Source organism: Balaenoptera acutorostrata, chromosome 11 (assembly GCF_949987535.1).
Source record: "Balaenoptera acutorostrata chromosome 11, mBalAcu1.1, whole genome shotgun sequence".
Classification (NCBI taxonomy): Eukaryota; Metazoa; Chordata; class Mammalia; order Artiodactyla; family Balaenopteridae; genus Balaenoptera; species Balaenoptera acutorostrata.
The window spans coordinates 15,458,546-15,479,983 of NC_080074.1; the positions used below are offsets into that span (position 1 = coordinate 15,458,546).

General features: G+C 47.4%; 1 protein-coding gene across 2 annotated transcripts in view; it reads right to left on the reverse strand.

Annotated features, from left to right (window-relative positions):
• ABTB3 (ankyrin repeat and BTB domain containing 3) overlaps positions 1 to 21,438 on the reverse strand; it is a 304,628-nt gene that overhangs the window by 65,259 nt on the left and 217,931 nt on the right. For both annotated transcript variants that reach the window (XM_057556713.1, XM_057556712.1), the window contains exon 4: positions 6,084 to 6,236. In XM_057556713.1, coding sequence (XP_057412696.1) covers positions 6,084 to 6,236 — 153 coding nt within the window. The remainder of the gene's footprint in view (positions 1 to 6,083; positions 6,237 to 21,438) is intronic.

Consider the following 21,438-nt stretch of genomic DNA (forward strand, 5'->3'; position numbering starts at 1 on the left):
TATTTTTTCTAATGCCCTTTCTCCATCCTCTCCTAGCTTCACCTTCTCTACCTGATAAATCTGTTTGTTCTTCAGGATTCAGATCAAACGGTACCTCTTGCATTTCGAGCTCTCCCAGACCTAGATCTTTACTGCCTTCTATTAGAGCGTTTACCAGATTTTTCTGTAATTCCTTCGACCTCTCTGCCCACGACCTCCAGTCTAACTCACAATAGGCCAGGTGCACAGCGGGTGCTTGGCCTGTGTCTGCTGAGTGCAGGGCGGCCTCGCCAGCTCGGCTCCTGGAGCTGTGCTGTGGCCTGTCCCTGACACTGCTGGGGAGGACAGCTGAGCCCAAGAGCAGCCCTCCTGGGGTCAGGGAGAGGGCAGCTTCCTGTCTTGCAGGAGGCGCTAATGCACTGACATCAGTGCAGGGGCAGCAGTGGTTCCAACGGGGTCACTGGGGGGCCGGCAGCACAGGCTTCATGCCTGCTGGAGGTGAAGGAGCTGGCATCGCGAGGCTGCACTTCAAGCCGGAGTGGCTGGGGAGCAGCAAGGACAAGGGCTCTCCAGGGGAGAGAGAGCGTGGGTCCGGCTCTGAGAGGCCGGGGAGCCTTCCAGGGTCCCCACAGAGCCGCGTGCAGGGCCCAGGTGCTCGGCCTCTGCAGGTGACCTTTTGAGGGAGAGAACAGGGAGGCCCAGGTCTGAATTCAGGGGTCGTTGTTCCCCAGTTTTCTCCATAAGCCCCTGGCCAGGACACCAAGTATTCCTTTACAGCAGGCACGTGACACCGTCCCTTCCTCTCCGAGGTCCCAAGGGGCCCTGTTCTTTTCTCCTCAACTCCTCTCTACCCCAGACTCTGTTTCACTTTCTTTGTAGCACTCAGACTCTGTGAGATTATTTTGCTAATCCGTTGGCTACTGTCTATTACTGGCGTCTCCCCAGCAGCATGTAAGTCCCAGGGACTCCGTCTCCTCTGAGCCCAGAACAAGACCTGGCTCCACACGGATGGGGCAAGGAACGGGTGGAGAGCATCTTTCCTTCTGACACCAAGGGCTGGAATCCCCCTCATCTGGGGGATCCTCTTCTTAAAGGGCCACGGATGCTTGCAGGAACGAGGACCAGTGGCTGCAGCAGCACCAGGCCTGCTTCCTATGTGATGGGCACAGGTTCTGGTGGGCCATCAGCACCCAATACATTTTCGGCCCATGTTTGGCAAATGAACCCGAACTTCCAGCTGTCCTTATAGGGCTGTGTCAGAGACACCAGAATTTCACTTCAGGTGCTGCTGTGGCATAAACTTCGCCTTAGAACCTACCTTGACCCAAACCAGACAAATAACAAAACCTATTAACCTCAAGAGGTGCCAAGGAGACCTGGGAAGGGTTAAAAGGGGCAGCCCAAGCAGTGGTGCAATTTTTAAAATTCACATGTGACCTCTTACTGAGGTTCCCCACCCCACGAAGCAGTTGTCACCCCCATCTTTACAGGGGATGAACCTGGCCCTGTGAGATGGGCAAGGTGACCTGCCAAAGGTGGCCCGTTAGAAAGCAACAGACCCAGATGAGAGCATCTAGTGTGGGGTTTGGCCTTAGGTGCTCAAAAAAAATGTAGCAGAAGAGCAAAGGAAAGAACATAATGACCCAGGTCTCCGTCCTGATACTCTTAGCATCCTATCACCCCAAACATCCATTCTGGACTGCTCAAAATCTGGTTTGAATTTAAGAAACACTTGCAAAAAGATGAACCATTTCCTGGAGTGAGCTCATCGTTCTAACAACCCCCAATTCTTGTTGGTAGGTGCCGTTTATCAGCTAAGATAGGATTTGAGAACACCCCTTACTATCATTATTTTAACACAGCGTCACTCTGGAGCAGAAAAACTGCCCCTTAAAAATATGGGGAAAACAACAGTATTCACTCTTTGTATTTCTGAAACGTTTCAAAACCAATTATTAATAAGAAAATGTACAAAGCCTAATAAGAAAATGTACAAACTGCTCCAGGATGTATTATTCTTTCTTTCCTTTATTCTTACTTCCCTCCTCCCCCACCTCCCAAAGGACATGAAAAAGAAAAGAAAGGGCCCAAATTCCCAGGTTTCAATGATCTGATACTTTAATTAAGGAAGAATAAATGGGTCACCTCTGTCAGCTTACAATCTGCAGCTGCATTAAATGGTGTCCCTTTGGTATAAACCCGATAGCCATGGTGAGGCTTTACTGTAGCAGAATAAAGACAAAAGCAGAGCTCCCATAGGGCTGACCAAGGCCACTGTGAAAACCAATGCAGCACTAGCGTCAGACCGGGAACTCCTTGACTCTGCTTGCTCTGTCCCAGCTGGTGTCCAGGCTGCCTCCCCCAAGGAAGCCTCAGCCAGCTGGTAGGTAATTACATGTGCTAATAGTCACTGACACTCCAGCCGCCAGCACCACGTCCCAAGTTCCCGCATCTGTTAGAACACCAAACTACCCACACTTTTCTAAGGCTGATTACTTAGAGAGGTATGTTCGGCTCCAAATGAGTCAGAACTAGGAGCCTGCCTGGCAACTTTGAAGATGAACGTCTGGGACAGTAGAAAGACAAGTCCACTTGCCAAGTCCTCCATCCTACACCTCATCTGCCTCACAGTAGCTGTGTGACGTTGGACAAGTCCCATAACCGCAACTAGCCTCAGTGTTCCTATCTGTAAAATGGGATAATAAAGTCTGCCTTGCGGAATTGTTGGGGATGGCACACTATGAAGACTGTTAGTGCAAGGTAGGCGTCCAATACCTATTTGTTGGCTATATGAATGAACAAGACTTCTTTGATCCCATCCCCTGAAAAATGGAGACAGTAATTCCTACTTCACTTCACACTAAATGTGATTGGGAGATATATGTATAGATGTATCTGTATGTTGACCAGACTGAAAAATAGGTACTCTTTAAAAAAACAAAAAACAAAAAAAAACTGGCTCATTGTATCATGTACTGAATTTGGTCTAGTTAATGGAACTTGTCTTACACTTAAGATTTAGGAAAATTTATAATGAAACACTATACTTTAGTTTTCTCTTGGAATATGATTTCCAAGCAATGAAAATTTGGCTGGAACAATCAATTCGTATAGTTTCTACAAACAAATCATCATCCTGGAGACAAATGAGTCAAGAATTCAGAGGTAAATCACTAAAAACAGCCTAGAGACTCAAGTGGAACTGACTTCCTTGGTTTCGCTGCTCTAACTGTGTGCATCTTGGCCTGCCAGGTGATCACAATCACATCCCGAATGGTAGGGCTGATGCCTCAAACTGGACAGACATTGAAATGGAAATCCTTGGTGTGACTGTCAGAACGGCACATAGCTGGTCACTAGACCATGTAGCAAAAGCTCTGTGTTGGGGAAAGAGCATAGAGATGACAGCAGCCCTTGGAGCTCCTGTTCAGTCTATGGAATTAGTATATGAAATAGAAGCGTCTGGAAGAACGTTATCAGCATCCACCAAGAGGGCTGACTCTAGGTCTAGGGTGAGGACCAGAAAAGTTGGTTATATTCGGCTCCTAACTCTGTCACTTAGTATCTGTGTGACGTTGGAAGAGTTACCTAATCTTGTTGGCCTTGATTTCTTCCTTTGTAAAATGGGGAAGCACTACCTTCCCAGATAGCAAGAGTGTTTGTTTTGAGGCTCACATGAGAAAGTGCTAAGGTAAAGCAATACCAGGACTTCCCTGGTGGCGCAGTGGTTAAGAATCCCCCTACCAGTGTAGGGGACATGGGTTCGATCACTGGTCAGGGAAGATCCCACATGCCGCAGAGCAACTAAGTCCGTGTGCTACAACTACTGAGACCACATGCCACAACTACTGAAGCCCGCGCGCCTAGAGCCTGTGCTCCGCAACAGGAGAAGCCACCACAATGAGAAGCCTGCACACCACAACAAAGAGTAGCCCCCACTCACAGCAACTAGAGAAAGCCCGCGCAGCAACGAAGACCCAACACAGACATAAATAAATAAATAAATTAATTAATTAATTAAAAGAAAAAGATAAAGCAATACCTAGGTATGAGCCTCCATTATTACTGCAGGGATAGTAGAGGTTTAGGGTAATGTTCACTTCCTTTTAGGCATTGTCTGTGTGGGTCCTTCATGTTCATGACCCTGCTTTGTGCTTGCACCAATCTCCGAGGGAGCTGCTATTATGTTCATGTTATGGGTGGGGAAAAAGGTCCAGAGAGGTTAACGAGCTTGTCCAAGGTTGCACAGCTAATTAGCCATGGTGGTGAGATTTGGACCCAGGCAACAGGACTCTGGAGCCCAGGCTCCTGACCTTTAGGCTGTGGGGTTTCCTGAGAGCATGACAAACAAGAAGTGCTTTGTCGGCAAGAGCTAAGGAAGCATCTTACTTTCCCTGCCACCCAGCAGTCTCAGGTTTGCTGCAAGGAAGAGAGCTGTAGTCTGAAGGTCATCTCAGGTCGGAGCTGGGGACGGTGAGCAGGGGCAGTGGGAGTGAGCCTGCAGGTAGCGCAGCCATGCCCATGAAACAGGAGGCAGGAGAGTCTGGTGGGCGAGGATGGGCTTTGGAATATGAGCTACAAGGATCGCATCCCTGATATCTCCACCTATAAGCTGTCCCACCAACGGCTTCCCAATCTGTTAAAATGGGAAGCTTATACTAACCTCAGGAGGCTGCTTCAGGGCTCAAAGGAGACAAGTAATGAATGCAAATCTCTTGTTGCAATTATTAACCGGCACATAGTAGGTGTTCAATAAATGGCTGCTCCCTTGTGTCTCTCCCTGAGACCTGCTGTTATTCTAGGTGACAAGATGTAAGGGATGGTGGCACAGACAGATTCTGTCTAGACAGAAACCTGAGGAAAGTACAGCTCAGTGGTTAGAACTATGGGGGCCTGGGGGTCTGGGCTGCCTGAATTCATATCCTGGCTCCACCACTTACAAGTCCTGTGACCTTGGGCATGTAACTTAACCTATCTGTGCCTCAGTTTCCTTACCTGTAAAGTGGGCATAATAATAATGCCCACTTCATACAGGTTGGAGAATATTCAAGATTAATTAATCTGTGTAAAGCACTTAGAACAGTGCTCAGCTTATGGTAAGCATTCAATAAATGCTTGCTGACTTCCATCAGGCCCCTGCATGTTCCTGGGCTGCGGGGCATCTCTGGGCCTTCAATGGGCTATACTTCATACTGCAAACCCTCCCTTTCCTTGAAGACCTCCAATCATATCCTGGAAGGGTGGACATCTCTGCAGCCTGGCCATATCACAGGCTAGATGAACTTTAGAGGAAGGACAGTATCTCATCTGGTGGGCAATGGGGATTTGAAAATGGTGACAATGACGACCTGGACAACAGTGCAGGGAGTCAAGAAAGTACCCCACATGTGCACACACACCTACGTCTGAGTGTCTGTATTTTCTGCATTTAGAACCAGGTTTTGACTCAACTGAGCGAGTTGTTTCCTTTCTTTCACTTTGGATAAATGTGAGCCCCTCGGCATGGGGTCCCTGAGCAGCCCGAGAATAATTCCCACCCTGATGCAGGAGAGACCTGGATGCAGGCGTGAGAGATGGAGGGAGAGTCGCTCCAGCCCCGTGCAAGTGAAAAAGCACAGGTGGGCTCTGACCCAGCCAGAAATTCTACTCTGCAAGGTTTTGCTAGAAAACTACAGGAAGACAATAATTTACTTCTAGTGGAGAGAGGGAGAGAGGGAAGAAGAGGGAGGGAGGGGGAGAGGGAGGGAGAGAGAGGGAAGGAGGAAGAAGAGAGGGAGTGAAGGGCTGGGAGAGAGAGAGAGGAAGAAGGAGAGAGAATAGAAAAGAAAGAATATGAGTAGAATAAAGGCACACCGATATCTTGCAATCGAAGAATCAGGAGCATTCCCGCAGAGCCTTGCTCCTTGTCCTCCTCCATCCCTGCAACTCGAGGGACCTGGTCATTGTTAAGCCGGCGTCTGTCCTTTAACCCAGCGAAGCCCCGATCTAGGCGACGGCAAGGCTGCCGGCGCACACCGCCCCGGGCGCAACCAGCCCCGAGCCCCACCGGCTGCGGCCGCCCTCCCTGCGCCCCTCCGCCCCCGATCTCCCGCCCGCCGCCCTACCTGAGCTGGCGCGGTTCGCAGTCCACGCCGGGCAGCAGCAGCCGGGCGGCCTGGCGGACGTCGTCGCTGTCCATGGAGAAGCTGCGGCGGTGGCCGGCGTGCGCCACGGCCACCCGGATCCACTCCATCAGTGGCGGCAGCACGAGGAAGGGCCTGCGGCGGGGGAGGGACCGAGACGCGTTAGGGGGGCCGCGGTGGGAGCGCCGGCTCAGACCCACCCCCACCGCTCATCGCCGACCCCCCACCCCCACTTCCCTATCCCCACCCCCTTTTCCCTGGAGACCCTGTCTCTCAATTCAAAGTGGGAGAACCTTTGGAGACATCCGGACCGCACTGGTGACCTCGGGGCAGGCTCTCCTGAGTCTTTGGGGCTCAGTTTCCTCATCTGCAAAACGGGGATAATGTGACTGAAAGGCCACGATGTGACTCTTCTGTGAGTGTAATCTCCCTCGGCGATCATGTGAACATAAAGGAGATGACTCCCTTAAAGCACCATGCACAGAGTTGGGTGCTTAGTAGAAAATCCAATCAACTCCTGGGGTTTTTAGGACTTGGGGCTCCCCATGGTGAGCCCAATCGTAAACCGTCCTCCAACTCTCTCTTCCCACCCCTAGCTGCTCCCTGTCATCCTTCTGGAGCTCTCCCAGGCCTCAGCTCTGTCCAAGCACCAAGCCGCCAGCAGGCTTTAGCGTCTGGAAACGGGGAGCCTTCCCGGAGAGCCTGACCAGGCAGCCCAGAACTGCCGGCAAACTGCGGGGGAGGAAGGGGCGGCGCTTCGGGGCCTTGGCCACACCCCTGAAGCTTTGGGAAGTCTCATGCTCCCCACAGGCTAAAGGGATCACAGCAGGGGTCCAACTCGCCGCCAGAATTAACCGAGATAATGCTTAAGGCTGAACTATAACTTTCTAAGTGTAATGCATTTGTGCCATCTTCTTATTTCTTCCGGTGATTATTATAAACTCCATCCTCACATTAGGATTGAGGGCAGGGGAGCTTTTGGAAAATACTGATACCTGCGTCCTATCCCAGGGATTCTGATTTAATTTATCTAGGATGGGGCTGGACATTGGTAGTGCTTAAAACATCCCCCAGGTGACCTTAACGCGCATCAGAATTCTCCGGAGGGCTTGTTAAAATGCAGATTGCTGAGCTCCACCCCCAGAAGGTCTGATTCAGTAGATCAGGGGAGGTGGCCAAGGATTTACCCTTCTAATGAGTTCTGGGGCCATGCTGATGCTGCCGGGCTGGAGGGGCAAACTCGAAGAACTTCTGCTCTAAGGTATGGTATAGGGCCTGAGAATCACCTGGTTTTGAGTGTGTGTGAGTGTGTGTGTGTGAGTGTGTGAGTGGTGGGGGATACAGATTCCCTGGCCTTATCTCCAGCGATGCTGATTGCATAGGGTCCACGAATATAATTTTAATAAGCAGCCCATATGATATTGATTTAGGTAGACCAAGGGCCACACTTTGAGAAACGCATGGTGTAGACCAAACAGGTGTCCTACCATTCAACATGGTTATGACCAGGGTGAGGCACATGGGGCGCCTGGGTGCAAAACTTAAGAGGGTCAGATCAAGTAAATATGTTCTAGCAGCTCTCTTGCCTCACCCTAGCCCCGGTGCTGCCATTCAGTCCAGCATGGCTGCCACGGGAGGGAGAAAAGGTTGGTAAATAAAGGGTTTATTTACCCAAGGCAGCAACCCCCTCCCAGTATGCAGATGTCATGAGCTTCCCACCCAGTTTTGGTGGCAGGTTCCAGTTTTCTTAGAAAGCAACCTATTTATCCAATGTTAAGATTAAACAGCTTTTACATTCATCTCAGTTAATCCCATTCATGATCTCATCTAAATGCTTAGGACCAACCTACAAGCTAGTTATGATTATGCCCATTTTCTAGATCAGGAGAATGAAGTTTATTGAGGTTAAGTAACATGCCCTGGATCACAAGGTTAGCAAGTACGAGAGCTGGGAGTCAGACCCAAGACATTTGACTACATAGCCTATGTGCTATAACCCCATGTGGTACCCATCCATGTTCTCTTGTCCAACTTCCTTCCCAGCACCAGGGGAAGCTGATCTGGTCTTGGACCTTTGATGGCATGCCATTTTCATTCCTGCTCATGCAGCTCAATCCCCTGTAAGGCCTCCAGCCCTCTAAAAAGCCACACCCCACTTAACCTTCAAACCACAGTTCGAATCCCACCTCTCCCTCAACATTTCTCCTGAGGACTCCTCCCAGCATAGACCCCTCCCATGGTAGCCCTCATCCCAGTGGCCTTACCCACCGGCCTTGCAGATTCCGCATTAGAATGTAAGCTCCATGGGGCAGGGACCTGGAACTGCTGGGTTCACCGATCCAGCCCCATCCCTACTCCCAGGGCAGTGCCTGGCAGGCTGTGAGCACTTAATAAATAATGTGCTCATGAAATGGACTAAGATTTATCAATTCCTTACTGGGTGAAACAGATGAAATCGAGTTTCTGGACCCATGGACCTGTGGGGCAGGATCCCAGGGAATTTCTGCCCAGATCAGCCTGCTGCTTAGGCTGTCGTCCTAATTCTCTCAGTCTCTCCATCACCTAAACTGAATCAGGCACTCAATAAACACACTGACTTGAAATTGAATTGGATTCTACAGTCTCAGGTGAGGGGACTTATTTTTGTCACCATGTCTCCATGACTGCTAAAACCAGCCCCGGGTACTCAGAGAATGCCCCTCTGGGTTGTATTTTCAGAGGCAGCACCCCCAAGCCCTGGTCTGCCTTTCCTTTGCTCAATGCCCCCCAAAGCATAGCCCACAACTCCCAGTCCCTGGGGGCGCTGTGTCTCTAGCACAGACTGCCCTTCAGCGGCTGCCTTTCATGTTAGATGCTGAGGCCCAGGGCACACAGCCAACTTCTGATGAATACCAAAGAGGAGAAAAAGAGGCTCTACTGCCTTCAAAATAACACCTTTACCAAGACAGCTGGCGAGCACCAGAGTAAGAAACCTTGAACCCCAGGATTGCAGCCTCTTCTGGAATTTTCTATGTACCTATTTTTCCCTTTCATCATTGCCTTCTTTTTGTCACTCTGACCTCAATAGTTTATAAGCTCATGAATTCTTTGCCAGCAGCTCATCTAAAAATCTTCTTATCTTGGCTACTCAGAAGGAAAGAAAAATAGTATTATTTGTGATGTTTCTTTTGGAGGAGTTGGAGATGGGAAAGAATGCTAGGGTCTTGAGTTAAGGAGAGGGTGGAGAACGCTGAGGGAAAAAAGACTGTATTCTCCTGATATATTTTTTAAGACAACAATGTTCCACTGGCTACGGACTTTGTTCTGAAGTTGTCTGTAGTAACTAAAACCTAGAGGAAGCCCAAGAAGCTCATGGCTTAGTGAAGTGGATTCAACCTCAGAATCACGGGGTTGGGGGAGGTTAGAAAGGGGGGTGTGTGTGAAAATTGCCAAGGCCTCAATTTGACCCCCAGAGTTTTGGTTCAACAGGTCTGGGATGGGGCCTGGGCATCTGTATTCTAAATAAGCTCCTCTGGGAATTTGGGAGCAAGCCAGGTTTAATAACCCCTGAGCAGGTGGCCTGAGGTGAACAGAGGGGAGACACGGTCCATTCAACAGGCCAGTGGCCATTAAAATTGTTGCTATGGTCTTAAAAAACTAAAAATAGAGTTACCATATGATCCAGCGATCCCACTCCTGGGCATATATCCGGAGAAAACTATAATTCGAAAAGATACACGCACCCCAATGTTCACAGTAGCACTATTTATGACAGTCAAGACATGAAAACAACCTAAACATCTGTTGATAGAGGAATGGATAAAGAAGATGTGGTTCATATACACAATGGAATACTACTCAGCCATAGAAAGAATGAAATATTGCAATTTGCAGCAACATGGATGGACCTAGAGATTATCATACTGAATGAAATGTCAGACAAAGACAAATATCATATGATATCACTTATATGTGAAACCTAAAAAAAGATACAAATGAACTTACTTACAAAACAGAAATAGACTAACAGACATAGCAAACAAACTTATGATTACCAAAGGGGAAAGGGGGGAAGGGATAAATTAGGGGTTTAGGATTAAAATTACACACTACTATATATAAAACAGATAACCAACAAGGTCCTACTGTATAGCACAGGGACCTCTACTCAATATCTAGTAGTAGCCTGTAGTGGGGAGGGAATCTGAAGAAGAATTACTTGGCTGTGAGCCTGGCACTGGCACAACATTGTAAATCAACTATATTTCAATAAAAAATTAAAAAGAAGTAAACCCTAAAAAAAAATTGTCACTAAGGCTTTTGAAGAGAAGGTTTGTGGGAGTGGGACCAGAGGTTCTAGAAGGGAAAAGAAAGCCTAGATGGGTTTCTTGCAGGGTCAAGAGAGCAAGTCAGCTCAGGAAGGCTGTTGAGCCCAGATTCAAGAAGGACATACATGGGTGGGGCCTTTCTGAAATGCTGAAGAGTGAGCTGGTTATGAGGGTGACCACCCAGAGTGGAAAGGGAGTCTCGCGGGGGAGGGGCTGGGTGCTAAAGAGGATGGTGGGGTATGTGGGAGAGCCTGGTTTGTTCAGGATTCTGAGGAACTGAATTCTAGTCCTGAATCTGCCAAGAGCTCACAGCAGGACCCTGGTTCTGGTCTGTAAAGTTCTGGCTCTCAGTGTCTTCATCTGTAAAGTGGGTGGGTTTGGATCTGAGGGTCTATTTCAGGGGTTGGCTGGCAAACCTTTTCTGTGAAGGGCCAGGTAGTAAATAGGCTTTATGGGCCATACAATTTCTGTTGCAACCACTCAACTCTGCCATTGCAGTGAGTAAGCAAGCACAGACAACACATACATGACAGAGCTGGCTGTGTTCCAAGAAAACCTGATTCACGAAATCAGACGGTGGGTCACAGTTGGCCAACCCTGGGTCTGTTTGATTCCTTCCTACTCTAAAATTCTTCGATTCTATCGAAATAGCCAGCTGCCTGGGGGCTTAGGGTGAGTCTAGTGTGCAGATCAGGGAAGATGGGAAGAAGCACATGAAGGTCCTAGTGATGGGCACAGAAAGCTTTGGAGAGATTAGAAAATAGGACCCTTCCAAAAAGAGGTCATGGTTGGATTTGGGGAGTATTGAGCCACAGGCATACTCAGAGGCAGAACCTTCAAGGATAAAACCCAAACCTGGCCATGGGTGTGTAACTGATAAAATGTCATCTATTAATAGCATTTATTCATCCAACAATCCTTTAGGGAGCACCCATATTGCAGGCATGCTTCCAGGAGCTGGAGATGGAGTGGAGAACAGGATGCATCTATGTTCTCATAGAGCTAACAGTCTAACAGGGAGACAGATAAGAAACCCATAAACTAACAAGTAATAAAGCAATTACAAACTGTGATCAGTGCCAGGGTGCTGGGATAGAGAATAAACAGGGTTGATGTAGGTTCGTGGGAAGGCCTCTCTGAGGAGGTGACAAAACCTTGAATATGTGAAGGAATTGGCCATATGTGAATGTGCGTGTATAAAGATGGATGTTCTAGGTGGCAGTAACAGACTGTGCAAAGGCCCTGAGGCAGAAAAGACCTTTACAGCTCAACCAAGGGCTTTCACACACATCATGTCCTAGTTGGCCCTCCAGGACAGATGGGGCGGCCAGGACATGTGTGAGGAAGGATCACTGTGGTTGGCTGGATAATGGCCCCCAAAGATATCCGGTTGATTCCCTATGAATACTGATAGCAAAAGAAAGTCTGCAGATGTGGCCCAGCTAAGGATCTTGAGAAGATTAGCCTGGATTATCCAGGTAGGCCCTAAATGCAATCACAGGGGTCCTTATAAGAGGGAAACAGAGGGAGATTCAACACAGGTGATATGGAAGCAAGATGCTCTGCTGCTGGGTTGAAGATGAAAGAAGGGGCCACAAGCCAAGCAATGCAAGGAATGCAGATTTAGAAGCTGGAAAAGATGAGGAAATGGATTCTTCCCTCAGAACCTCCAGAAAAAAACAGCCTTGCTGACACTCTGATTTTGGCCTGGTGAAACTGACTTTGGACTACTGACCTCTAGAACTGTATGAGAATAAATGTGTGTTGTTTTAACCCACCAAGTCTGTGGCCATTTGTCACAGCAGCCACAGGAGACTAAGCCAGGGTATTGACAGGGTCGCTGCAGGTGAGGTTGGAGACATGGGGGTGGAGAATGTGAATCAAGTGTTAAAGCTGGGAATGAGGGCATTCACAGGGCTCTGGAATTCATCTCGGATGCCTAAACTGCCTTGTTCCTGAGGTCCAAGCATTACTTGTTGATATGGGCTGAACTGTGTCCACCCCAAATTCATATGTTGAAGCCCTAACCCCCAGAACATCAGAATGTAACTGTATTAAAATGAGGCCATTAGGGTGGGCCCTAATTCAGTGTGATTGGTGTCCTTATAAGAAGGGAGACTGGGACACACAAAGAGACACAGAGGGGCAACCATGTAAAAGATGCAGCAAGAGGGCGGCAGTCTGTAAGCCAAGGAGAGAGGCCTCAGAAAACACCAAACTTGCTGACACTTGGATCTTGGACTTCCAGCCTCCAGCACTGTGAGAAAATAAATTTCTTTTGTACAAGCCGCCTTTTTTATTATGGAAGCCCCAGCAGACTAATATGCCTATGGTTTGACTTAAATTTTGCCCTGCCCTTGAGGTTTTAGTCTGTGGTAGAGGAGCTGCTATTGGAAGCTCGCACTCTTTGGAGTGTGATGGTTTTCTGTTCATTTCCTAGTGACAACAGTGGATGAGTTAAAGCCATTTGAAAGCTGTACCATGCAGAAGTCAGAAGTTTGGGCTTTGGAGACAGGCTGACTAAGAGCTGGATTCCAGCTCCACCTTCAAGCTGTGTGACCTTGAACAAAGTACAGTTGTCCCTTGGTATCCATGGGGAATTGGTTCCAGGACCTCCACGGGTACCAAGATGCTCAAGTCCTTTACGTAAAATGGCATGGTACAGTTGGTGCCCTGTATTCGCAGGTTCTGCATCTGCAGATTCAACCAACTGTGGATGTGGACCCCGCGGATATGGAAGACGACTGTATTCCGACGGTCATGCCTCACTTCTCTCACGGGGAAAATGGGGATAATAACAGTACTTATGTCAGAGGGTGTGGCTGACACAGTACCTATGCCAGAGGGTGTGTAATGGCCCCCCAAAATGTCCACATCCTAATCCCCAGAACCTGTCAATGTTATCTGATGAAACAGAGTTTGCACATGTGATTAAGTTAAGGATTTTGAGTAGGGAAGACTGTCTTGAATTATCCAGGTGGGCCCCAAATGAAATCACAAGCCAAGTTAGAAGAGGGAGGCAAGAAGGTCAAAGGAGGGAGTAGATGTGACAACAGAAGCAAGAAGTTGGACTAATGCAGGAAAGGGGCCAGGAGCCAAGGCACAAAGGTGGCCTCCAGACGCTGGAAAAGGCAAGGAAATAGATTCTCCCCTGGAGCCTCCAGAAGGAACCAGCCCTGCCGACACTTTAACTTTAGCCTAGTGAAACTGATTTCATACTTGTGACCCCCAGACTGTAAGATAATCAGTTTGTGTTGTCTTGAGCCTGCATGTTCGTGGCAGGTTTTTTTTTTAATTAAAAAAAATTTTTTTAAGTCTTTATTGAATTTGTTACAATATTGCTTCTGTTTTATGTTTTGGTATTTTGGCCGGGAGGCATGTGGGATCTTAGCTCCCCGACCAGGGATTGAACCCGCACCCTCTGCATTGGAAGGTGAAGTCTTAACCCGCTGGACCGCCAGGGAAGTCCCTGTGGCAGTTTCTTACAGCAGCCATGGGAAACTAACACAGAGGGTTATTGTAGGAACTGGATGGGATGAGGTACACGTAGCCTTGTGCCTGGTACCAGGAAAGTGCTCATAAGCGGTAGCTGTCATCACCATCATCACCAACATTGTTTTTAGCATCAGTCAACCTTCTCTCTGCCAGATGGAAGAAAAGGCCTTGCTACACAGAGCGACGCTTCCGTCTTCCCTTTTCAAATCAAAGCAAATCTCTGCAGTTGCTATGCCTTTCCTTTATAAATTGTGTGGCTCCGACTTTTCGTGTTTATTTGTTGAGTCTTTCTTAGGCTGGCGAGGAATTTAGATATTTGACTGTGGTTTGGGAGGCTCATAATTTCACAGAAACGGGGAGTGAAGGACGAGCAGCAGCACTGATAGTCGACAATATCCAGTGCTGGTTTCTATAGCAATAGTCACTGTAATCTCACTGTAGTTGTGAGACCAAAGCTAGGAAGATGATGGCAGAGGTCAGAGGTGGCCATGGCTGGTTACTATAGTGACAGCCCAACTGTGCAAAGTATGGTGGGCTTGCCTGAGGGGGTGGTTCCTGCAGACAGCCCGGAGTAGGAGGAGCTAATGGTGTGGGCTAGGTCAGCGCTTCCCGAATATTAATGTGCGTATGAATAGTCTGGAATCTTTTTAAAATGCAGATTCTGATGCAGTGGGTCTGGGGTAGGGCCCGAGACTCTGCATTTCTATCAAACTCCCTGGCAATGATGCAGCTGCCAATCTACTGACCACATTTAAATAACGAGGCCCTAGGAAGTATTATGACTCAAGCCAGAAACCAGGGACAGTGAATTCGGTTATCATGTTTAATGGGGAGAAGGTGAGGCAAAGAGGGAGAGAGCTGCAAGAGAGGCGAGAGGCCCAGGAGACAACAGAAGGGAAGAAGGAGCTTGTTTGTACCTGGACCTCCTGATTAAACCTGGGGGCTCTGTCGGATTGGCTGAACCTAGGTCACAAGACTGCACCAAGCTGTAGGGGAGGCTGGGAGAACAAGTGTTTGGTGATTTCAGCTTTTATCGGGGGAGGTAGGTTCTCCCTCCCACCAGGATTCTCCTTTAGTTTTCCAGTAACCTTGTAAAACATCATCTCCCAGTCTTAGGGAGTCTGTTCTGAACTAAGCTCCCATCCCATTGTCTGATAGGTGTTTTGTATTCATGACAGTGTTTAGCATCATTCCGGGAATGTAAATGCTTAAGAAATACACTTTGTGATAGTTAATTTTATGTGTCAACTTGGTTAGGCCACAGCTACCCAGATATATGGTCAAACATATATTACCCAGATATGTAGTCCGGATGTTGCTGGGTGTTGAAAGTATTTTTTAGATGAGATTAACAATTAAATCAGTGGACTTTGAGTAAAGCAATTTGTCCTCCATAAGGTGGGTAGGGCTCATCCAATCAATTAGAGGCCTGAAGAGAAAAAAAGACTGGTCTCCTCCGAAAAACAGGGAAACTGCCAGCTCACTGCCTTCAGATCTGAGCTGCAACGTTGACTCTTTCCTGGGTCATACACACAACCTAGTGGTTCTGTTTCTCTGGAAAACCCTACCTAATACACACCTGCAACGGGTGCCACGGGACTTAATTGTTTGCAGTGATGCAGCCTCCTCTTTCTACGATGATCCCACCTACTTCCGCATCACGCACAATTGGCAGGGGCAGGGAGGAAGCCTGGGGGCTGGATCACACAGAGGACCACTTCCCAGTATCCCAAGTGTGCAGACACATCCCTTGGGAACTGAGACAAAGGCATCATGGGTAGGGTAGGGTCAATGCTTTTACGGAAAGGTAAGCCATGCTATACCAAAGGACAAGTCCCTTGCTGTGTGGAAGTCCACCCCACCAAAGGGTGATTATATAAATCCCCTGAAATGGGACAAGTGCCAAGGGGTACTGGTGAGGAGGTGATTGCCCCTAATAGTGCCAGCAGGTGCATATGACTGACCACCCAGCCTTCTTTGGCTTTCCTGTCACACACTCTGAAGAAGGTGATTTAGAGGGCTGCGGGGTCCGTGAATGGAGCGTGGAGGTGCAAGCAGAGCAAAAATGATATACAAATAGTAACAGTCTCCTTGCTGCGGACAAACAGCTGCATATCCCCCAGCCTTCATCTTCCCTCCCACCCTGGAGAGGAAGGTCTCCTCCCCCCCCCCCCCCCCAACCCCGCTTCCCTGGGCACGTGGCCCCATCACTGCTCTCCCGGCGGTCCCATAACTCAACCTCCACTTCCTCTCTGGACTTTCCCATCAGCATTTGAACACTCAGCATGCTCCCATCTCTCACAATTTGAATAGGAGAGGAGCAAAACTGATGGAGAGGAAGAATTCACAGTCCTCCTGGAATTTCAGTCTAGGTACTCCGTCTAGTTTTCCATCTTCGGCAGGGGGAGCTCAAAATCACCCGGGGAACTGGTTGAAATGCATAGTCCTGAGTTCCTGCCATTTGCTGGGTGTGTTAGTTTCCTGCTGCTGCTGTAACAAACTACCTCAAACTTGGTGGCTTAAAACAACAGACATTTATTCTCACAGAGTGCTGGAGGCCAGAAGTCCAAAATCAAGGTGTCCCCAGGGCTGTGCTCCCTCCAGAGGATCTAGGGGAGAGCCCATTCCTTGCCTCTTCCAGCTTTTGGTGGTTGCTAGCATTCCTTAGCTTGTGGCTACATTACTCCAATCTCTGCCTCTGTGTTTATATCACTTCTTCCTTGTCTGTGTGCGTCAAATCTCCCTTTTCTTATAAGGACACTTGTGATTGGATTTAGGGCCTACCCAGATAATACAGGATAATCTGCCCATGTCAAGACCCTTGACTGAATTGCATCTGCAAAGACCCTTTTCCTTTATAAAATAACATCTATTGGTTGCAGGGGATTAGGACCTGTTTTCTTTGGGGGCCACTGTTTGGTCTACTACACTTGGCATCTATCTGCATCTAGTCCATTCTCTGTAGGGGTTTCTGATGACTACCTGAGGCTGAGACTCTCAGGTCTAGGGAATGCCAGCTCTGAGCTGAGGGATGCTTGGCAAGCCCGAAGTCCTTCCTCACACATCATGCAGGGCCCAGAGACCAGCCTGCACCTCTCTTCTGTAGGCTGTTGGCTACAGCACAGCCGAGACTGGCTTAGGGGTGCAGAGGCCTCTGTGGTGGGAACCTGATCTCAAGTGCATAGAATGATGATGGGGCCTAGAGGGGATATAAATGGCCCTGGGAGGGGAGCCGTGGCTTCAGAAGTGGGGAAGACATAGGCTCTGTTTGACGCTGCCGCAGAACCTTCCTCGCAGCCTTGGGTACAAAAGATAAACATCCGGGAGGTGGCAAAGGCTGCACAGCTTCATATCCTAGCAGCAGAGGCTCAAGAAACGTAAAAAGGCAGGGCCTGGCCACATCAAGGCCGAGAGGCAAAAGCCAGAGATGGGCTCCCGGGGTCATCTGAGCCTGCCCCTGGCTCCAAGAGGATTATTATAAAAGTCTCCAAAAGGCAGCACACGGCCTAACAAAGAAACCCACTGCCCCTTTGAATCTAATGCTGGTGTGGTGGAACGGACACACAGCCTGAAGACAGAAGGCCCTACATTTGAGCCCAGGCTCCATCATTTGCTGTGGGACTTGGGGCAAGTTACTGAACTTCTCTGTGCCCCAGTTTCCTCATACGTAAAATGGGAGAAATAGTAAGGCTACCCCACAGGGTTGTTGGGCATATTAAATGAGAGCATCCCTGTAAGGTGCTGAGCACATAGTAAATGCTCAACAAAGGGAGCTATTATTGAGGGCTCATTACATGCTAGGCATGGTTCTGAGCGGTTTTCTTTCATTGATTCATTAGATAATGACTAGAACCATAAAGTAAGTACCGTTATGATCTTCATTCTACAGATAATGAAAGGAAGCACAGAGAGGTTATGTAACATGCCTAAGGGCAAGCAGTTATAAGCGGCAGTACTAGGATACACATGCAGGCAGGTGGATCCAGCGCTGGGGCTAGTAACCCTGTCATTTCCAGGCAGAGGCTACAGTGTACACAGGCTGGGTGTGGCTGGAGCTGAGACGGAGGGGAGATAGTGGTGGAGGGAGGTAGGAGGTAGGAGAGGTAGGAGGCAACACTGGAGAGAGACAGGAGTAGAACCACACAGGGCTTTGTAACTCCTGCAATAAAACCGTAAACTCCTAATACTTTAATTTTCCCTGATAATTGCCGTTGAAAAACACAAAATCAGAAAAACATTTGAAAAGAAACATCAAAAATGGGTTGACAGGGCTTCCCTGGTGGCGCAGTGGTTAAGAATCCGCCTGCCAATGCAGGGGACACGGGTTCAATCCCTGGTCCGGTAAGATCCCACATGCTGCGGAGCAACTAAGCCCGTGCGCCACAACTACTGCGCTTGCACTCTAGAGCCCGCGAGCCTCAACTACTGAAGCCCGCACGCCTAGAGCCGGTGCTCCGCAACAAGAGAAGCCACCACAATGAGAAGCCCGCGCACCACGACGAAGAGTAGCCCCCGCTCGACGCAACTAGAGAAAGCCTGCGCGCAGCAACAAAGACCCAACTCAGCCAAAAAAAAATTAAAAAAAAATGGGTTGACAAAAATACCTCTGAGAATGCAAAACAATGGGTTCACCACAACTGTTTGTTTAGAAAGTTAGTGGAGAATTTTTTATACTCTGGCTGAGACTGCTTGGGTCCCTTTATATGTGTCCTCTTCTTCCTTAGTAATAAAACCCCCAATCTTCAGCTGGGCTCAGGACTACCCAGCTTACATTTTCCAGCCTCCCTTGCAGCTAGGAGACTGGTTCTTACAAAGATATAAGCAGAAGTTTCTTGTGAGACTCTTAGGAAAGTCCCTAAATAGTCCCTAAATAGAGGAGGCCCAACTTTCTCTGGTCTTTTTCCATTCTGCTGACAAGAATGTAGACATAATGGCTGGTGCTCAAGCAGCCAAAGTGAACCATGAGGTGGAAACCACATGTGATGACAGCAGAGCAAAAAGATAGAAGAAGGATGATTGGTTAAGTGGCCATACCTGCCCTGGATTTTTAATTCCAGACTTAGTTTATATGAGAAATAAGCTTCTATCTTCTCTAAACACCTGCTATTTGAGTTTTCTGTCACTGATAGCTAAATCTAATTCTAAGTGACACTCATATCAGTTCCCATAACATTTACATTAAATCTTTATTTTTCCTTTACTGTGTCACCATGGATCTGAGTTTCTTTCTGTTTAGCAAAAAAAGACAGAAACATTTCTTTTCAGTAGTTATCTTCTAAAGACTATGAATTTTAACCTTGAGATTGTATTTGTTCCCAGAAACTACATTTATTAAAATATTTGTTACAGTGAATTGTTTGTTCATTTAAAGGTGTAAACTATGTCATAGGAAGTTGATTTTGTTCATCAACCTTGTGAAATTTTACTGACAATGGTTTTGAGCTTGTCAAAATTAACCCAAAAAATCACAATATAGATAGTCTTGGAGACAGAAACATATCTCAAAGTCTTTATGCTTGCAAAAGTTCTCTTGTAAGGAATTTTAGCTTATGTTAGCTATTTTTCCTCAACTTTATTGAGATAGAGTTGATACATACCAGAGTGTAACTATTAAGTGTACAGTGTGATGCTTTGATACACATATTTTATGATTACCACAGTAGGGTTAGTTAACACCTCCATCACCTCACATAATTACCACTTTGTTTTTGTGGTGAGAACATTTAAAATCTACTCTCTTAGCAAGTTTCGAGTATATAATACAATATAGTTAGCTATAGTCACCAAGCTGTACATTAGATCTGGAGAATTTTTTCCTCTTATAACTGGAAGTTTGTACCCTTTGACCAACATCTCCCCAATTCCCCCACCCCCAGCGCGTGGCAACCACCATTCTACTCTCTGTTTCTCTGAGTTCAGCTTTTTTAGATTCTACTTATAAGTGAGATCATACAGTATTTGTCTTTCTGACTTATTTCACTTAGCACAATGCCCTCAAGTTCCATCCACGTTGTCACAAATGGCAGGATTTTCTTTCTTTTTCTCTTGGCTGAATAATATTCCATTAACAGATCAATTAAAACACCATGCAGAATCTCTTCCTTCACACAAAAAAAGAGGAGATAAAGTGAGGCCTGGCATAGTCTAGAGGTTCCCCTACGTGTCCTTGGTGTCTTTGCCACTGGGCTGTGGCTTTGAGAAAATGATATTCTAGTTCTCTTGTAATAAACCCCTTGAACTCACATTACCCTGCATTTGGCAGTCTGACAGGATGGATTAAATTCATACTCCAGCACTGATCAATCAGAACCCTACTTATCAAAACACAGACTTAAGACAGCTGGTTCCCCGGGCCTCCACGGAATGACTCATGCATTGAGTTAGAAGCATGTTTTGGAGCAGGCTCTGCCACTAACTAGCCATGTGACTTGTGTGTCTTGAGGCTTTGTGGGCCTCGAGTATATTCACAGTAGAGTTAAGAGACCAGAGAACCCTCCCTTCTAGCTTAGAATAATAGTATAATATTTTGAAATAAAGAAAGAAATAACATACTGCCACGAGGAAGTTGGGGGGAAAAAAGCCATGAAGGCAGTTTCCAATAGAACTTTCTGCTCTGATGGAAATGTTCTGAATCTGTGCTGTCTAATACAACAGCCACAAGCCACTGTGGCTACTGAACCCTGAAATGTGGCTGGTGTCACTGAGTAGCTAAATTCTAATTTTATTCAGTTTTCATTAATTTAACTTTAAATAGCCACATGTGGTTAGCGCCCACCCTTCTGGATGGTGCAGTTCTAAGGAATGTCCTTCAGGTCAGTATAATTCCAGACAGGAATCCTGGTGGAAGTGGAAAAAGGGCTACAGTAGTTATTAGGCAACCTAATTTGTGACTCTGTTTTGTTTCCATTATCACGATCTACATCACCACCATCGTTATCAGGATTTTATAGCATCTACTCAAGGGCTTACAATGTTTCAGGCTCTGTGCAAAAAGCTTAAATGTATATTATTTCATTTAATTATAGTAACAACCTTGGAAGGTTATTATTATTATCATCCCTACTTACAGATGAGCAAACTGAGGCTTTGCAAGATTCAGTAACTATAAGATACCACAGGTATTGGTGCAGACCTGGGATTTGATCCCAAGTCTGCCAGAATCCAAAGTCCACATGCTTAGCCATTCTTATATGGCTTCTCCAAAGACCAGTGTGCCACGGGCTGAGTCATGGGACCTTGAGAAGCTTCAGTTCCTCGTCTGTGGAGGAGGAAACTGAGCCATATGAACTCTAAGATCCACTCACACAGGAAAAAGTCATGATTCCTAAACTCCACCCCCACCCCTCACCCAGGGGGCCACTTTTACAGAATGAATGCTATTGTTTACAGATGTGACCATGTGACTCCAAAAGTACCTGACTGCTCTCAGCACAGTTCAGTGATTTCCCTCAGTGTGACCCTGGACTTGGTTATACATTGTTTTTAAAAACTCCCCAGGTGATTCAGATCACCAGAATGATCTAAGAGTACTAGTC